At 40.2% G+C, this 19,983-nt stretch overlaps 2 protein-coding genes across 2 annotated transcripts in view; one reads left to right on the forward strand and one right to left on the reverse strand.

The window, feature by feature from the left end:
* Positions 1-6,376: 6,376 nt before the first annotated feature.
* LOC136264928 (uncharacterized) lies at positions 6,377-7,384 on the reverse strand. Its single transcript, XM_066059694.1, has one exon. It carries the CDS (start codon positions 7,382-7,384, stop codon positions 6,377-6,379), a length of 1,008 nt encoding a protein of 335 aa, XP_065915766.1.
* Positions 7,385-8,207: 823 nt separating this feature from the next.
* The window catches only part of LOC136262782 (uncharacterized), a 126,287-nt gene continuing 114,511 nt past the window's right edge, over positions 8,208-19,983 (forward strand). Inside the window, exon 1 of the mRNA XM_066057179.1 lies at positions 8,208-8,281. The gene's annotated coding sequence lies outside the window, so the exon portion shown is untranslated. The remainder of the gene's footprint in view (positions 8,282-19,983) is intronic.

Consider the following 19,983-nt stretch of genomic DNA (forward strand, 5'->3'; position numbering starts at 1 on the left):
CATTCAGAAGCAATAACCCTTGCCTTTTGCAGTACATAAGTTAACTAGTCAGTAGGTATGTGATAAGTATGTAAGATATCTGGAGCAGAAACTGGTGGATTGGAACCCCTCTACTGAGCCAGTGCACTGCTGAGGAATGTTGGAAACAGTTATGATCGACCACTTTTTAGCTACTTAAATATATAAAAAGATCGAGATACTCTAATAAAGCAGTCAATATAATATACTCTAATAGACCATTCAGTACAGATTATAGCCACTGTTCTCATTACACTGCTTGGTCTAATCATTTACATTAAAAATTTTTATGTTAATTGTCTTTGAATTACTTTTCAAAAGTTCCAATGAGTCAACTGCATGGCATTGCATTGAACTTATTTCTCATGCATATCATGCATTAGCAGTTACAATAAAAAAAAGAACAACCTCCACATGCCATTTCAAAGCACATATTTTCAAAATTTTCCTTGAGAGAGCATGCCCCCAGACTCCCTAGCTTGACATGCTTAGCACATGCAGTTGAGCATCACATGAAAGAGATAATCTTTCACTTAAACATCACATCATAAAAAGTATAGTGTGCATTACTATGACCTCCATTGCAGTCCATGGATTGCCTGACCACTCAAAATATCTCTGGAGTAAGTCAGTTTTTGGAGTTGAGTGCAATTAAACTAGACTAAGTCTAAGCTGAAGCATGTTGTACTAACTAAGCTGGAGCATTATGACATGTAGAAAAGTATTCTGAAACAGTTTCTTCCATCCAACCAGAGATCAACCTGCAAATGCTATACCACCCATGCTTGAAAGTGCTTGTGAATCAGTTGAGTCAGAAGCAGAGCATCCCAATTAGGTCAATGTATAAACTTTGTCTTGGTAAAATTTTCTCCCAGCTACGCCACTGTAACACGCACAATGTCACAAGTTCTGGCAGGTATCATGCACTTCTGTATGTATATAAAACAATTCATCTCTATTTTTGTCACGAAGTTAAATGACATTAATAATGATGATACAAAATTATATGCATATGGTCTGCATGATAGAACAGTTACAGTACTACTAGCACGTGCACATAGTTTGCACCTGTGTGCACTCGCACAGCTCTATGTACATATCTCAGTGCTGGGTAGGCAGATTCAGCTTAAATTTGAAACAAGAGGTGTCCTACCCCTTGAAAGTTTCCACAACAACAATCGTTAATTGATGTGTATGCATAATTGGTGTGAAAAAAGTTATTGAATTGTGTAACTATTTTTGCAGAGACATTCAATACTGTATATAATTTTATTGGAGTGGTTGACTGTTCTATTAGAGCATTTTGATATGTTGTTACAAGCTTTGAAAAAATTAATAACACCATGCTCAACTTATGAGAGTATCTGCACTTCACAAGTTTTTTAGTACTTGGTTGTATAATAAATAATAATACTATTATTATTAGTAGCACTTTACAGTGGCCAGCACTGAAGGTCTGACAGCAACATATGCTACAGCCTTTGGATTACCTAACCTTACAGAAACTGGAGACTTTAAATGATTAGCTAACAATAAGAAATGGGCCAAAGAAAGGAAAAAATCCCTCCTACCCCAGGATTCGAACTGCAGGCCACCCGCCACACTCAGTCTCCTCCAGGAGGGATGGATTTTCTTCTTTAGAAAGATTGGTATTGAATCGGTAGCATTCTACAGAACATTGGTTCAACTGATTTGCTCAGATTGATACCAATCCGATACTAGATTGGTAGATCGTTACATCTTATTACAACAGACGTAGCTCAGTTGCCTCAATGCTTAACTCCCTACACTAACCACTCAGTACTGACCTCTTACCAAAATAGCTTCTTCACAAGCCGAACAATACAAGAATTGAACTCCTTGTCACACATTCTCATTGATTTAAAGACTGACCTTCAACAGGCTGGATTTTCAGTTAATCTTGTGACAATTGAGGTTGGTTGTTTGGGCCATTTCATGCCACAGACTGTCTCTAAACTAAGCGATGTATGCCATCTACCAAAGAATACTATTCATTGTATTCTTCAGCAAGCAGCTCGTATTGCAATCTCCTGTTCATACAGGATCTTTAATTCCCGTGCTTCCACTACTTGGGATGTAGTTGATCTGTTTACCTGTTGAGAAGCCACGTAGCTATAATTGTTTAGTTTTGCAGAGCTCTCAACTCTCACTCATTCTGCGTGAGTCTCACGCATTGAAGCAAAATCTCACTCTCTCACTCACAACACCTCTAAACTCACGCATTAATCTCTCTGACTCACAGCATGAATCTCGAACCAAAACAGCCGTTTCTTAGCATCACGTGATCACTCGTAAGGGTCTTGCATGCTTGTATGCATGAGAGTGATTATATTCACATATGTTAGGGTTGTTCAGCCACTAACCATCAACAGAAGCCATGTAAACAGAAAGTTTCCCATTGCTCATTGGACACACCATAATATAGCTAGCTAGCTATATAATTAACTAACTTCACATTATTTTTAACATGCAATTATTAGCTATACTTAGTCATTTTCATGCTGTATAGCTATTGTAGGTATTTTGGTCATTATCTGTTATAATCCAAACAGAGCCTTGTTATAAATCAGAATGTAACAGGGCACACAGCAGCAAACAATAAATTATATAATAGCTACGTATACATTATGCAATATAATCCCTTTCTGTATGTGATTAAAGTCTGTATGATTTTTGTCCAAAATCATGAATTTTGATCAAAATTGCATCTGAGAATGTCTTGAGTTGCAAACTTTTCTCATACTCCAGACTCCCTAGAGGCAAAATCCTTCGCATTTAGGAGTATGATTGACACACTGCAGGTGAGTCTCCTATCCTCTACATAATCTCACTCATTTTCATACCAATCTCACTCATTTTCACTTATGTTCTCACTCAAAGTGATTTCCACCAGTTGAGAGCTCTGGTTTTGTATGTAGTTTTTTTTTTTTGGTCTTGCCAGGGCTCCATACTTTTTAGTAACCCTGAGACTGGACTCCTGACCCTTTGTTCATGTAATTGTCAATTATTATGACGTTTATCTCTCACTTAAACTCTTTCATATGGTTATTATGTTTCTAGACACGATCAGGAAGGATCTTAAATCAACAAACAAAGCACGCCATACATGTACAAGTTCCATGATACAACAACACGCATGCGTACACACACTCATGATCATCGATTACAATCAGATATAAATACCATATTGATAATTACAAATCAAGTAGAAATCACAATTACAATTATAACTATAAGTTCAGTAGATACACAACATCTCCCCCCCACTAAATCTGATGCACCCCTTGACTGTCAACATAATCTTTGAAGCGTGGTGGAGGTCTTCTCTGTCTTGTGGGATATCTGGGAGACTCTGTTGACTCAGTTCCAGCATCTGTGACCTCGTGACCTTGCGAGTCTGCATCAGCAACAGGTTCAGACTGTTCATCAGCTTGAGCTGCAGTGTCAGATTGTCCAGTAGTGGGAGGCCGTAAGGCAGAGTTATTCCCAGGCATGACATCCAATTCACTGTCAGGCATGACATCCAATTCACTGTCAGCATTCTGTTGTAAGTGGTCTCGGTGAACACCTTCACCACTGGCTTCTAACAAGTGGTCTACATGCCTACGCCATACCCTCCCCCCTTGGACCCGAACTCTATAGGATACTGGCCCTGTCTGGTCTACTACGGTACCCGGTATCCACCTTGCCCCATTGTAGAAATCTCGTGTCATAATATGCTGCCCAGCAGCAAACTGGCGTAACCGCCGGTGAGTATCTACAGTAGCTTTCCGGTGTAGTTGCTTAGCTTGCACCCTTGAGCCTATATTAGGGTGGAGAAGATCAAGACGCGTGCGTATAGTACGGCCCAAAAATAAGGAACTAGGCGATGCACCAGTAACAGCATGTGGGGTAATACGATACTGTAACAAAAACTTCATCAAACCTTGCTCAACTGGAACTCCCTGACTCAACCCTGCCTTGAGAGATTGTTTCATGGTTTGGACCATTCTCTCAACAGCACCATTGGAGGCAGGGTGGTATGGAGCACACCGGATATGTTTGACACCATTTAACTTCAAAAACAAGGAAAATTCTTCGGCTACAAATTGGGGGCCATTGTCTGAAACAAGTTGTTGCGGTAAGCCATATCTAGCAAAGATTTCTCGAAGGACATTAACAGTTTTGGTAGCGGTAGTAGTGGACATAATGCACACTTCTGGCCACTTAGAATGCGCATCCACTACTAATAAAAACATCTTACCGGCAAAAGGGCCAGCAAAATCTACATGTACCCTATCCCATGGAACTGTGGGCCAAGCCCAAGGATGCAATGGTGCCTTAACAGGCGCATGCTTCACTGACTGACAAGCAGAGCAACTCTTCACTAGCTCCTCAATGTCCTTATCTACTCCTGGCCACCAAAAGTGGCTTCGAGCCAGTGCCTTCATGCGCACTACACCTTGGTGGCCTTGATGAAGATCCTCCATAATCCGCTGACGAAGCGCTAGTGGTACAACTACACGTACCCCACACAAGAGTGTGTTACCTTCAATAGACAACTCCAAGCGTCGATTCCAGTAAGGTTTGAAAGGCTCCTTAATGGTATTTGGCCACCTCGTCCTAGTGTAATACAAGACTTTGCTGAGAACAACATCCTTTCGTGTAGCAACTTCCAACTCTGCGGATGTCACTGGCAACGCATCAATTTGTGCAATATTAAAGTTTGCAGCATCTGGTAAGTAGCCCACGGCAGTAGAATCGTTGAGCGGTAGCCTTGAAAGGCCATCAGCATTGCCATGTGTACTGGTAGGCTTAAATTTGAGTTTGTAAGAGTACCCGGCTAGTAATAATGCCCAGCGTTGCAACCGAGCAGCAGCCAGAGATGGAATAGAGTCTTTGGGCCCCAGTATGGTGGTAAGCGGCTTGTGGTCAGTCACCAGAGTAAACTCCCTGCCATAAACATATTGATGGAACTTCTTTACCCCAAATATAAGGGAGAGGGCTTCCTTCTCTACTTGAGCGTAATTACGCTCACTGGAAGTGAGGGTGCGTGACGCAAAAGCAATGGGATGCTCTGAGCCATCTGGGAAGACATGGGACAATACAGCCCCAACACCATAAGCAGAAGCATCCCCAGCTAGGCACAGCGGCAGGTCAGGGTCGTAATGCACTAACACTGGTGCCACTACCAGACGGTTCTTGGCCTTGTTAAATGTAGTGGTACAATCCTTAGTCCATCTCCACGGTTGTTTTGCCTGTAGAAGAACATGCAGCGGTCGCAACAGTGATGCCAGGTTCGGAATAAATTTAGCATAGTAATTCAACAACCCTAGAAAAGAGCGAAGTTCTTGTACATTTCTAGGTATAGGTGCTTCCTGAATAGCCTTAACCTTACTCTTGGTAGTGTGCACCCCCTTAGCATCAATGCTATGTCCTAAATACTCCACAGAAGTTTTGTAAAACAACATTTCTCTCTCTTTAGTCGGACTCCATGCTCTTGCAATCGGCACAACACCTCTTCTAAGTTCTTAGTGTGCTCGGATTCTGTACGACCAGTAACTAAAATGTCATCTAAATAACAAATAACTTGTGGCATACCCTGTAAGATGGTTTCCATTGTCTTTTGGAATACTGCCGGTGCCGAGGCTACACCAAAAGGAAGCCGCGTGTATCTAAAAAGACCCTTAGTGGTATTGATGGTTACTAATTTACTAGATGTTTCATCCAACAACATTTGTTGATAAGCGGCTGTCAAGTCAAGCTTGGTAAACACCTTACCCCCCGTTAGGCATGTAAACAAGTCATTAGGCCTGGGCAAGGGATACTTGTCCACCTGCAGCGAGGGGTTGATGGTTACTTTATAGTCGCCACAAATGCGTACTGCCCCATCACTCTTTGGCACTGGCACAATTGGGGCTGCCCAATCACTATAATCGACCTTCTGCAGGATTCCTTGCTCAACTAGACGGTCCAGTTCCCCCTCTACCTGCTCTCTAATTGCAAAAGGAAGGGGACGAGGGCGACAAAAGCGGGGAGTGGTACCTGGTAGCAAGTGAAGTGTGGCCTTGAAGTGTTTCAATGTGCCCAACCCCTCTTGAAAAACCTCAGGGTACTTTCCCATTAACCTATCTACATTGGAATCAATTCCCGATACTGACTTGATATTAGCCCAATCTAGAGGTATGGAACGCAACCAGTCTCGGCCTAGTAAGGTAGGACCCGTGCCCTCTACAACATACAATTTATGTGTACCCTTATATTTACCATACCTCACCACTACCGACGTCTCTCCCAAAACTGCCATTTTCTCTGCCGTATAGGTACGGAGACACAGTGAAGGTTGCTCCAGGGTTAACTATGCAAATCTGGCCTCCCAACTTTCTTGAGACATCACTGACACCGCTGCTCCAGTATCAATCTCCATGGGGATCAGTTGCCCATTGATTTCCACTACTACTTGGTAGGGTGGTGTCGTCCTTGAGGTTAGGTTAAATATCACATCTTCTTCAAGGTCTGTGACATCTTCTTCCGGTTTACTTGTAGTTTGTTCCACCCAATGGTTCTTGGTTACTGGCACTTTACTTTGTGGTTGGCTTCGACATACTCTTGCTAAATGTCCAACTTTCTTACAGTGATGACAAACTGAGTCTTTGTGGACACAATTGTGTGCCAGGTGATCACTTCTACCACATCTATAGCAACTCCTCCCTGTGTTACTGGCTCCTTGTGTCCTGGGGTACCTGCTGACCCGATCAATTTCCTCCTCTCCTTGCATCTGAGCAACTGTATTGGGTCCCCTGCTACCACTGTGTGCTACTGTTAATTCAGTAGTTTCGCTGTTGTCCTGAAGCACTTGTGAATTTCTGTGAGCTGCTTCCATTCCTTGTGCTAGCTCCAGTGCACGTTTGAGATCAAGGTTATCTTCCGTCAATAGTCGTTTCTGAATGGTCTCGCTGATCAAACCACAGACGAAGCGGTCACGCAACGCTTCGTCAAGATGATCCTTAAATTTGCAATGAGTGGCCAATCTTCTAAGCTCCGCTAAGTATTGCATGACAGATTCTTCGCGACGTTGGTTTCTTCTGTGAAACGTAAATCTCTCGGCGATCACCAAGGGCTTGGGTTCGTAATGATCTTTTAACAAGTCTGCTAGCGTCTTAAACGATTTGCTCCTTGGAGACTCCGGTGCAACAAGCGTCCTTAAAAGACTGTACGTCTTCGCTCCCAACAGACTAAGAAAAACTGGTACTTGTTTATCTTCTTTGATCCCGTTTGCTTCGAAATAAAGTTCTACTCGTTCTAGATACGCCGAGAACTCCTCAGATTCCGGCTGGAATATGTCAATTTTCCCAAAAGAAGCCATTAATCTTTGTTATATCCCGTCCTCGTCGCCAGTATTATGTTTCTAGACACGATCAGGAAGGATCTTAAATCAACAAACAAAGCACGCCATACATGTACAAGTTCCATGATACAACAACACGCATGCGTACACACACTCATGATCATCGATTACAATCAGATATAAATACCATATTGATAATTACAAATCAAGTAGAAATCACAATTACAATTATAACTATAAGTTCAGTAGATACACAACAATGGTATTTCCATATATGTTTTTCCTGGACATACAGCCACTCAGTGAAATATCGTCGATACTACTGTTATTCCAGTACCATCTTGTTACTCAGTTCCTGAATCAGTCATAAACTTTAAATGCAGTTCTGGTTCCAGTTTTCGAACCATACCTTAGGATTGTAGTTCTGGTTCCAGTTCTGTAACCCGCATAACCTTTAGGATCAACACACTGAATAATGGAACGGGCTTGCATGCAAATACCGGTATTCAAATATTCAAGGGGGAAACCTGAGAGAATTATTTGGTCGGGCCAGCCGCTTGAGGCCAGCCGCTTGAGGCCAGCCGCTTGAGGCCAGCCGCTTGAGGCCAGCCGCTTGAGGCCAGCTGGAGTACTAAACGTTCGATTTGCAATAGTTTTTGCTATTTTATACCCATAGCTACCTATTGGATATCTCCCTAATATGACCGATCAAAACGGACAATATCCATAGCGGCATAGGCACTTGTAAGCATTAATACAATAATACAATACAGTAATATCACGGCCATTTTATTTTTGCTCATAACGTCATTGGCCAGTCACGAGATTGCTCACATAGTCTAAAGTGGGCTGGGCAGCTTCGTCAATTAGCGGTTTCCTGATAAAGGGACCTCAGATCACCTTCAATTTCAACTGGTGAGTTGTTTATTCATGCTTCGTGTGTTTGTGTAATGATGTTGGTGCTACGTAGCTATTTGTGAACGTAGCGCGCACAGTTTGTTTCTATCTAACAGCCAAGCTGTAAAAGGGGTGTGGTCCCAATATTCATGCTTCGTGTGTTTGTGTAATGGTGTTGGTGTTGGTGCTACGTAGCGTGTACGTTATTGTGTTTCTATCTAACAGCCAAGCTGTAGAAAAGGGATGCGGTCCCCCAAAAAACCAGGGTGAAAAAAGATGTAAAATCCAAGGTGGCGGCCAAGAAATGGCTGTGATGAGACACTACCCAGTAGGTAATAGCGTAATTTTTAATGAAGTTGCTATTAACGGACCCGTACGGTAGCTATACTTCAAGTTTTTTTATTTTTTATGGCTATACAATACCAGATATTTGAGGTCATGGGCCTACTGCTTAAAAATGAAATTGACATACAGTGTTGGATTGGAAATACATTTCAAATAGTGCTATACAATGTCCGCTTCATAGTGAAGGTAATGAAATATGTATAAATAGAGGATTAATGACCCATTTGGTAGGATTGACGTCCTTTTCTACATATTCTACATGTGGCAATGCTGACTATGGTTCAGTAGGCACAAATGTATGGGTTTAACATACAATATGTCACTCACCCTACAAAGTAGGTTGAATCTGTTAGTTTTCAACTCATCATTAAGATGTAGGTTTTATTCAATGCTAAATACAGCCATCTTCTTGTGGTTCTAGGTCATCCATAAACGTCCAGCGATGCGCCCAATTAGAAAGTGCTTCTCTGACATATTGACTACGTCATTCGTCATTAATAGGCAAATCCAGCACTGACCTTACTTAGAAAGCTCAATCCAACTAATTATAGGTGTTCTGTTATCCCCTGCAAGTAAAGTTCGAAAGTAGTAGCTAGCTGAAACTGGCGCCAAATGAGATAGTCTACTTTTTAAGGTATAAATCACATACATTGAGCTAGAAAAATGTCTGTAATAAAATCAGCAGATTATGATGGGTGTTGTTTAAAACTAAGAGATTTTGAGCACATACACAGTGCAAAACCTAGAGCATGCGTTAGCATGCTCTCATCTAGGGGGGTCTGGGGGCATGCCCCCACAGGAAATTTTTTGAGAATTCACCCATCTAAGGTTAAATCTGGTGTACATTTGGAGCAAAAAGTGCTTGACTAGTTACACTAGCAATAACAACAAAGAATAACGACTGAAGTATGATGTGATAGACCAGCTTCCTCCAGGACAAGACACTTCACACTGCATACGCATTGTGATACATTACTAAATTATAGTTCAATTAACTTAGAAATGTAATAACATCTACAATAACACGCACACATGCATGCACACTGTAAACAGTTAGTCTCTCCATCAGTGTAGTCATTATAGTTCAATTAACTTAGAAATGCAATAACATCTATAATAACACGCACATATGCATGCACACTGTAAACAGTTAGTCTCTCCGTCAGTTTAGTCGGTGGATTGTGGCTTCCTGATGACTGGTTTGTATAGACAAGCTGCAGGCTATAAAATAACATGTACTTGTAAATGATGAAAGAAATACAGAAAGAAAGAAAGAAACAAAACAAACAGTTTATATGTCTCACAGAATGCTTCTTAACTAAGAAAGTTAAACCACATCAACAATTATTTCAAGTATCCCTTTGATGTGGTTACCACTCTAATTGATGTTAAAGGCATCGCATTCAAAAGTGATTGTATTATAAGAATATTTTACACAGGTGGTCTACACTAATGCATACAACCAAAAAATGTACTAAATGTCTGGTAACGAGACCCATTGCAGGTGAACTGCTGCCATAGCAACATCCGCCATCTTGGAATACACCCATTGTGCAACCCTGATAGCGTAGGAGGGAGTGTAGGTTTTTAACCTTTGCTGTACAATGCAGAAGAAGCAGCTCTACTTCCTGGGTGTTGTTTTACTCTTATAGAAAGCAATGCTATCAGGGTTGCAAAACGGATTGTACTCTAAAATGGCGGATGTTGCTATGGCAGCAGCTCACCTGCAAAGAATCTATAGATAGGCATTCCAGTATCCGAGATTTTGTAATAAAAAAATTCTCCGTATATTCCCCAATAGACAAAATAGCAATGCACGTTTAACTTGGGATTGCTCTGTCATCCAAGCTCCAATAAGGATGAAAATCGCTATGGGGTTTGTCCACACGCTGATCATCATGGAAATTTTAGTTTTATTGTGCATTACATGTAAGTAAGTTTCGTGTCGTTTTGCAATCTTTCAAGCCTTGTAATGTATGCAGAATACTTTAAAACTTTATAAAATGTACTATCGGATGGAAGGTAGTCACTGGTGCTTAACTTACTTAAAATTGTGTAGTTACTTTGCTCAAGGTAGTGATTTTCAGCTCCACAACAATTTTCTGATGGTTGTGTCATCAACTTAAAATATAAACCACTTCAAAGTCGGCATAACAATGCCATAATTGAAACCACAACTCCACGGGTATTGTTGTATTATTGTGACACCTCGGGTCCATTTTAGTTGTTTACCTTTATAAGTAGTCTGGCGTCGCCCACCTCTTTGCAAAAAGTAAGGGTCTGGTGAAATACAGGTACTAAATCATTTCTACCACCCAGATTCGGTGGTAGCCAATTAATGCGTGCCAATGACGTTCGCACACAAATCGCCTTGGCAATGCAATACTTTTGTTCGAATTGAAGGGCAGTCATCTGATGTAACAAGCAATTACATACACTGTCTAATTGAATTCCGTTTGAAATGATATGGTATCTGTATTTTACCAGACCCTTACTTTTTGCAAAGGGTCGGGCGTCACCAGACTACTTCATAAGTTGTTAACTTAATCTTTTTACTTACTTGTGATAGCCACTTGCCTACGAGTATACACAATTGCATGACAAGTATGCAGTAGGTGAAACATATTTACTCACCACAAAGCAGATCCGATAAACCCTGAAGTTACTTTCATTGCATGTACAAACTAAGTGGCATAGCCAGCCCTTCAGGGATGGGTGGGCACACTCACCCACACATTTCACCTATAGCATTTACTGCAAGTCCATCCTTAGTGGACTCTACATACACTTGGATTAAAAACTGTTTCAAAAGTGCATAAATGTATCTAGCTAGCTAATAATACACTATGCTGTTGTTCCTGCAGCTTATTTCACTAGTCTAATGCTACTGCATGAATGATGTAGAAGCTAATTATTACACCTCCTTGTCTTGTTCTCTTTTATATAGCTCATCTGCACTTGTACACAACCCATTCTACTCCAGCCTGACTCTTAAGATAGTTGTACTGGCTTAATTCAGTCACCACTGAATCTTTCATCTCCAACCAACTTGTCTAACATGGTAGCACCATAGATTTTGTTTATCACTTTGGTCACGCCAATAGCAGAATCCGTGTTGCTCCTCACAGTTCAGTATTCCAGATGTGAAAAAAAACTAGATTCCTTTTTCCTCGTCCTCTTTCTCTGCCTAAAATTTGGATCATGTGATACTGTGCATTAAATAGAAAGCACCAAACTACTTGGATCACGTGTTGTAATTATTGAACTTATCTTGATATCAGCTGTTAATTTACACTGAAAATATGTCACTGCCAAGGTATGCACTACTCATTTCTTGTTCATAATATCATTAGCGAACGGGTGCCGCTGTCCTAGGGAAATTTGGGTGGACATGTGCCCACCCAGGCCCACCCTGGCTATACCACTGTACAAACTTGTAACTAAAAGCAACTGCAGTTTCAAACAGTCCAGATGGCAGCTTCCTAATTCAATTGTGCCATTTATTCTTTTAAGTTAATAGGGAGCCCCGGAGAAAAAAATGTACTTTTTTTCAGTTTTAAAATGCTATGCATGTCAAAGTAGCTAGTTCCAACCCCACAAACTATATTATTTCTGAGATTGGCAATCAATACTGTTATCTATTGAGCATATTAAAAGTCCATTTTTCCAAAATTTAAAAATCGGGCTGGAATGCTTACTATAGAGGTTTTCAGAAGATTACAAAATCACATATTTCATCATATACACATTATAGCATAGAGGATTACATAGTTTATTAATTTTGCGCGAGAAACAGTAGCCATTTTGGACGTATTGAACTGGCTGAAAGAATTTAACTGGCTGGTTTGAAAATGCCGCGTATTGCATACGAGTATAGCAGTACACAACAATTCTGTGAGTACAGTTTTCATTACTTTCCAGAGAGGATAGGAAGTGCTTGGGAAGCAGTGCTTTGATGGAAGGTCGGAAGTCTACAGAATACAGCAGATTGTGTGGAGCACACTTTGTCAGATTTGTCATCTGCAGTGTGGGCATGTACACATTCAAGAATGTGCCAAAATGCTTGTCAATGCACTGTATGACTATTTCTCACCTAAAAATGGCCATTCTTTGTTCATCACAAAACCACTATTTACAAAATTTCAATCTCTATGTTCCATGGAAAACCAATCCAGAAATTCTTCAACTGCAGTTGCTTCATGTTCACACCCCCACCTTGTAGCACTAGTACTGAATGCATGCTGTTGGGGATAGCACAACCTTTCCACCAAAGAAGCAGATGGGTTGCAAGGATCTGCAGATTTTAAATTGTTGGCAGTTATTCTACCTGCTCTATGGATGTTCCATAGTCTACCTTTTTCCTGAAGCTGAGTGCTTGTTCTAGATGGTGAATCTCTTCACTAATTGGCTTGTAAGAGCCCATCATTGACTGGGCTAAATCCACAAGTTTGTTTATCCTCCATATAAAATGAACTGACAGGTGTTGGTAATTTTGTCTGCTGTGACAGTGGTAAATAAAATTTAGGTTTATTATACTTTTCATGAACAGATAAAAATACCTCCCTTGTACTTTGACTGGCTGGGTTTCTCAAAAATTCTTCTTGAATGTCTTTGGATGGCCCTGTCGAGCTAGTGAGTTGAGATTTTACTGACAGCTTAATCCTTTTAGGATTTGTAATAGCTGATTCATATTTGTTTAATTTACGTACCCAAAAATCAATGTCACTAATTTGGGATGAAGAGACAGTTTTCTTGACTGTTGCTTGTAACCATATATTTGGGGAAAATTTCTGAAAGCATAGATGCTTCATGCATCACCTTATATAATACTGCATCAACATGATTGTACACCTCATTTAAACCAGCCATGCGTGTGCAATGGCCACACTGTACTGCTCCACATGGTTTGATGGCCACCCAAGATTTGTGTATAACGCCACTCCGCTGAGATGGTTTCACTTCACATTTAACTATCACAGCTTGTGCCAACTTTTTCACATACAAATTTCCCATCCATCCATTTGAAACAACCATATGGCAGCCATCCAGCCTTTTAAATGCCCCTTGTAGATCACTTCCATTGAAATCGTAGAAATGAGAGTACTTCACAATCGGTAGCAAAGATGCTGATTCATGTAAGAGTCCAAGTAAGGATCCATGGTGCACCCAACTTTCTGTAATGTTTCCACATATCTCTCTTTGGCTTCTGTGGTATGAGCGTGTGCATATTCACTAAGTTCTAGAGAGGTGTGACAGTGAGCTCTGTGGAAAAAACACTCATCATTGTATATAATGACTGCATACAGTTAATCAAAACAGCCATAGCCAAGCTCCCCAGCACACATGTGCCTAAGAGCACATGCACCCTGTCCGAGAAAGCACAAGAGGGCAGAGACAAGTGCTGGATTAGCTCAAGAGAGGGCTCTGACTCTCTGTACTCAGACTGAGCATCGTTTAAAATAGCTCTTGAACACGTACAAATATTTTAGCTAAAGACAAAAACTTATTGCATCACAGTAATCCCACAGCGATTCCTTTTGCCTTCAACAACGAAAATCTCTCAGCCAGTTCCATAGCGATTCTTTTTGCCTTCAACAGCAAAAATCTCTCAGCCAGTTCAATACGTCCAAAATGGCTGCTGTTTCTCGCACACAATTTATGAACTACATAATCCTCTATGCTATAATGCATATATGATGAAATACGTGAGTTCGTAATCTTCTGAAAACCTCTTTTGTTATCATTCATTTCATTCTTCAAAGCCAAGTTGCTCTTGTTCTGGCAGTCGGAAATAGTTTTCCAGGGCTATTGTTCCGGAAGTCCACTAGAATTCTCTCTCTATCAAGTACACCGTGATACTAGTTGTAGCAGCTGTGAAGGGAAGGTTTTGGTGAGTTCAAGGCAAGCTAGGGTTGGAGGTCAACCCTCTAGCTCACCAAAACTTCCTTTCATACAAGCAGTGAGATACATCATTATGTTTAACTTGGTTAACATTAGGATTGGGTTTAACTTTGGTTTCTTCACCTCTTACTTTAACAAATAGGCAGGTTATATTGTTCCAGTAGCCACGTGCATTAAAATAAAACTTAACCTAAGAAAGTGAAAAAAAGGTGATGGAGCTGGGATTCAAACCCAGCCCTCCCTACTCATCAGTCCATACTTGAAACCACTGTGCCACCAGTGCTGCAGCTGCCCACCTCCCTTAGTTTCTATTATGCCTTATAAAGGTGCAATTGAGTGACTTCTATATATTAATGTATCAAAGGTGAAGAAGTAACCAAAGCTGAACCCAACCCTAACCCCAACACTAGTTACAACTACTTGTCACGTGCCCTAAAGTACAAGACCCAAAGCAACTACTAGACACATGCCCTATTGTTGAATACTTGGGGTGTGCTAGACACGTGTCAACCCTAGTTCACCTCAAACTCACTTTCATACTACTGGTGTGCTTGATAGTCAAGTTAAATGCTAGTGCTGGTAAAATAGCCGTTTATGTTCATAATTGGTGCTGGCACAATATCCACTCAGTAATAAATATATAGAAGTTACTCCAGTGGGACCTTTGTGTTATATTCACCTTTGTAGTGTTATACTTCACAAATTCATATCTCTACAGGCAGTGGCATAGCCAGACTTTTTGCCATGCCTGGGCACTTGGTGGGCAAGCCATTCAGCCAAGCAACACGCATACACATGCCCATATTCATATGGACATCAATATAGCATTTTAAAATGTGTTATGCATCACTACATAGATCTATACACGTACTTTACCTACACTACTGTATACAAGATGACTAATATAACTCAATGAGAATGATAGCTAGTTATTGGCTATATTTACAGTACATCTACCCAGACTAGGAAGAAACTTGGATTAAAGCTAAAGGCACTGATGACTATGCACTAGCTACTAGAGAGTCTAAGGTAGTTAGCCTACAAACAAAAACAAAAGAAAACAATTACTGAATGAGCAAGGACTTGTAACATAGCTGACCTCTCTACAGAGTAACTTGTAACATAGCTGAACTCTCTACAGGGTGGCATGTTACGAAGTTTAACTCTCTACAGGGTAACTTGTTTGTCACTAACTGAACTCTTTACAGAGCAATTTTTTTGTAGTGAACTCTCTACAGAGTAACTTGTTATGTAGCTAAACTCACTTTATGTTGACTTGTGGATGCTTTAATAGGGGACTTATTACAGAGCTGATTTTTCTAATAGGGTGACTGCTCTATTAAAGTATATCAATCTTGCACTTACTGCACGTACGTAGTTATAACTTTAAGTTAATTCTAATAAACCACTGAAAGGCCTTTCTATTATAATTAACCTACCTATTTACCAGTTTTTGGCTCATTTATTTAAGCGATTAGCTTGGTAAGTGTGGCAAGTACAATCATTTTCATTAGCAAAACTTGCTCATGCAATTGTTGCACACTGTTGCTGTATTTTCATGGTCTTTATCATACAGTACAGTAGCACTGTATAGTAGGGATCATGAAGGTTTAGGCTTTCTTTCCCTTTAATATCACCCAAAAACAGCTTCGTTTTTCCTTCAAAACAGCTTGACGGTATTGGTTAAACATAACCAAGCCCAACAAATTCTTTCAGAGTGACCCTAAACCCTTTTATAAATTTTCTACTTCTACTAACTGACTGCCTGATTCCTTCAGCCAAGCATAAATCGACTGCACTATGGATAAGGCTACGGTCTTGATTTCTTCACTGTTCGATACCCAAGATGTACCTTTTCACCAACCGCAGCAGCTACAATGCCTGCATCATCATTATTATTATATTTTTAATTAGCAGGTCCCGCCAGGGGCATAAGTGCTAATGTACAAAGAGATGATTTAATAAGGATTCTTTAAAACTGTCAATAGTTGGGGGTGTTGATGATGTCTTGTGGTAACTGATTAAATTCGGGAACTTTTCTTGGGAAGAATGAGTATTTGTAGCTGTCTATAGAATTTTGGTAATGGAGAAACTTGTGATTGTGGCTGAATCTTGTGAAAGTTATGGGTGACACTGTTGGATGGTAGTATACTGGTATCTCAATCAGGTTGTGTATAATCTTGCATAGGAGAGTTAATGTTGTACCTTTTCTTCGTAGCTGTAATGTACTGTAGGCCATTTGAGCAATGTTAACATTTCAGTAATGCTATCTCTCATGTTTCTTCTTTAGGGGCGATTGAAAACAAATCTAACTACTCTATGCTGTACCATTTCTAATTTATTGATGTTATTTAGATGGTATGGGTCCCAAACTGCTGCTGCATATTCCAGTACTGGTAAAACTAATTGTTTGAAGCTTAGTTCCTTGAGTGTACGTGAATAGTTTCATAGGTTACATTGTAAAAAGCCAACTAGTTTGATTGCCTTGTTGCATACACGATTAACTTGTAGTCCCCATGAGAGATTATGATCTATAAGGTATGAGTGTTGTTCAACTCGAAGGATTTGCTTGATATGTGATAGGTAAATACTGATTTTTGATGGTGCTTGGATAACTGAAGAATGCAGCACTTGTCAACATTGAATGTCATTTGCTGTGTTATATTCCAGGTATTTAGTGCAGGGGTGTAGCCAGACTTTTGGTGATGCCAGGGCCTAGCTGTAAGCTGAAGACCAGAAAGTAAAGTTGAATGTTCGTGGGGGAAGGCCTAGGTGCTTCCCCCTAGACCACGTCTGAATGAAAATCATGCATACACAAGATGTGCCCTTAGGCAGTAACATTAAAAGGTGTTGTTTGTGCATCTAACCAGCTAAAACCTACACACTGCAGCTTATAGAAACTATAAACCTATTGTAGCTAATACTAACTTAATCTTCACTTCCACACCGTGACAGGCTGACAGCCAACTTCAAATTTTCTAGCACCTGGGAACCCTCCACACTCTGAGTCGCTTAGTTGGTAATACTTCCTTCTGGGTATACATTATTCTCAGTCGGTCCTTCTGTTGATGGTCAGTAACTTTAGACGTAGGTTGTACTCCAATGTATTCGAGACATCACGTGCCCACAACATGTGACATAAACAAACCGTTCATCAGATAAACATACATCAACTATTCACAGTTTGTGCTCACCTGACACATGTATAACACGACCATTCAAGTTTATCGCAGCTGCTGCCTTGTAATATGTCTGCCTCAACCACTCAACACTCGCCATTTTCACCATGCATCACATACGCTACTGATCATGTGATGCAACAGATCTCGATGATTTGCAGCATTAATGCAATGCAACCCTCAAGAGTAGTACAGAGGAGCGCTAGTGTGCAAGTAGCTACCGGAGAGCTCCAGGGCTGTCAGACTTGATGTGATTTTTAGTTTTAAAATATTCTGCTTCTGAAAGGGGGGTTCATCCGAACCCCCCCTCCCTTCCTGGCTACGCCCTTGATCTCCCCTCCACCAACTACACCTCCTTATTTATAACTACATACGTAGCTTGCTACACTGCTTCTCTGAATACTGAGACTGATATATCTCGATCTGACTGCTCTATTAGAGTATCTCGAATTGTTGATGCCCGGGCCTGGGCCAGGGTGGCCGGGTTCTGGCTATGCCCCTGATTTAGTGCATTTAAATCTTGTTGTAATGTCTGATGTTCATTAGGAGAGTTTATTGGTCAATACACGAGACAATCGTCAGCAAATAAGTGAACAGTGCTCTGAATATTAGTTATTAGATCATTGATATATATTAAAAACAGTGTTGGTCCCAAAACTGTACCAGAGGTGACATCACATGGGTTGAATATGTGCCATCAATAACTACTTGCTGTAATCTGTTGTGCAGAAAAGATGTTATCCATTGTAGTAGTTTTCCTCATATTCCATAGTAACCTAATTTCTTTACGAGTCTGGTATGCGGAACTTTATTGAATGCCTTTGAGAAGTCCAGAATTCCAATGTCAACTTGTAACCTGTTATTTAATGCACGAGCAAAATCATCAATTGTTAATATTAGTTGTGATTCACAAGAATATCTAGCTCTAAATCCGTTACATAAATTATATTGTTTGTTCCCAGGCGTTTCATAATCTGACTGACTAATTATATTTTCCAAGGTTTTACAGACAATAGATGTTAAGGACAATGGACGATAATTAGATGGATCATATCATGGACTTAGCTTTGTTCTCATTTATGTCCCATTTCTTTCTCCACTACCTCATAGGCGATAACTCTTCATGATGGATTCAATGCTATACCTTTTGTGGATTGATTGTAGCCACTTTTCGTACTGTTCCTTATTTGCAACACTGTGTAACGGTTGTCTCGCATAGCACATGCCTTCTACATGCTAAGCTCTTATTGATTTTTAGATTATAAGTGCCGGCTGTAGAATCTAAAAATTGATAAGCAGCACCTGGCATGTAGGAGGTCTGTGCTATGCGAGACTGGTGTAATGGGTGGAAACAAAGTGGATTATTCTTTCGTGCCGTGATTCAGTAATTGATAGTCGGGAAGTACGTTCAACTGAAATTTCCATTTTTACTAGATTGATTGCAGAAGCACTTCTCCTACTGCTCTTTGCTGGTTTGCAACACTGTGTAACAGGTGGAACATTGCTGAACAAGGAGCGGAATAGCCCTTCGCATCTCTGTAATTAATAGTTGGGGTGCATGTTCAATCACTCGTCTGCGCCATTTTTTCCATTGATGTGGTATGCGATGGTTCACCAGTAATGAATTGTGTGGTTGCAAAAAGTAAACAAATAAGTATAAGGAAATTAGAATATTTACATTTGAGTAGGGATCATAGAAAACAAAACAATGAAACAAGGGAGTTCATTACACCTGCAGCTATATACTAGTGGACATTTAATCCCTACTTCAGTCATGACCATACCAACACACTGTTAGTGAGGAATTAAATGTCCACTAGTATAATATAGCTGCAGGTGTATTGACCTCCCTTTTATGCATGATCCATACTTGAATGTTAAGTAATTTTTTCCTTATGCTTGTAAAAGGTACACTGACAAAGTAATAATACACAGCATTACAGATAGCTATAATATCATAAAATTGTACAGAAACAAGAAATAAAATTTCATACTGTACATGTGTCAATTGGATTAGAAAGTAGCTGCAAAACTCTGGCTTAGCTGATAATAATAGTGTATTGTACATGATTGCTATAATATTCATTTGTACAATTATAGTATATAGTTTGTAAAGTGGCAGAGGAAGTTGTTGACATGAGGGAAGTATAGAAACTCTGTCGGGAGGGGGTCTGGGGACCACAACTTCAAGAAGATGTAGTCATTCAATTTTAAAATGTGTGATGGTTAATTCATAGACAAGTGTAAGGAAAAATTAGAGTTTTTACATTTGAGTAGGGATCATAGAATTAAAAA

The sequence above is a fragment of the Dysidea avara genome, chromosome 8, assembly GCF_963678975.1.
Source record: "Dysidea avara chromosome 8, odDysAvar1.4, whole genome shotgun sequence".
Classification (NCBI taxonomy): Eukaryota; Metazoa; Porifera; class Demospongiae; order Dictyoceratida; family Dysideidae; genus Dysidea; species Dysidea avara.

Excerpts from the sequence above, each read along its gene's own strand:
- LOC136264928 (XM_066059694.1), bottom strand. The coding sequence starts at position 7,384 with ATGGCTTCTTTTGGGAAAATTGACATATTCCAGCCGGAATCTGAGGAG.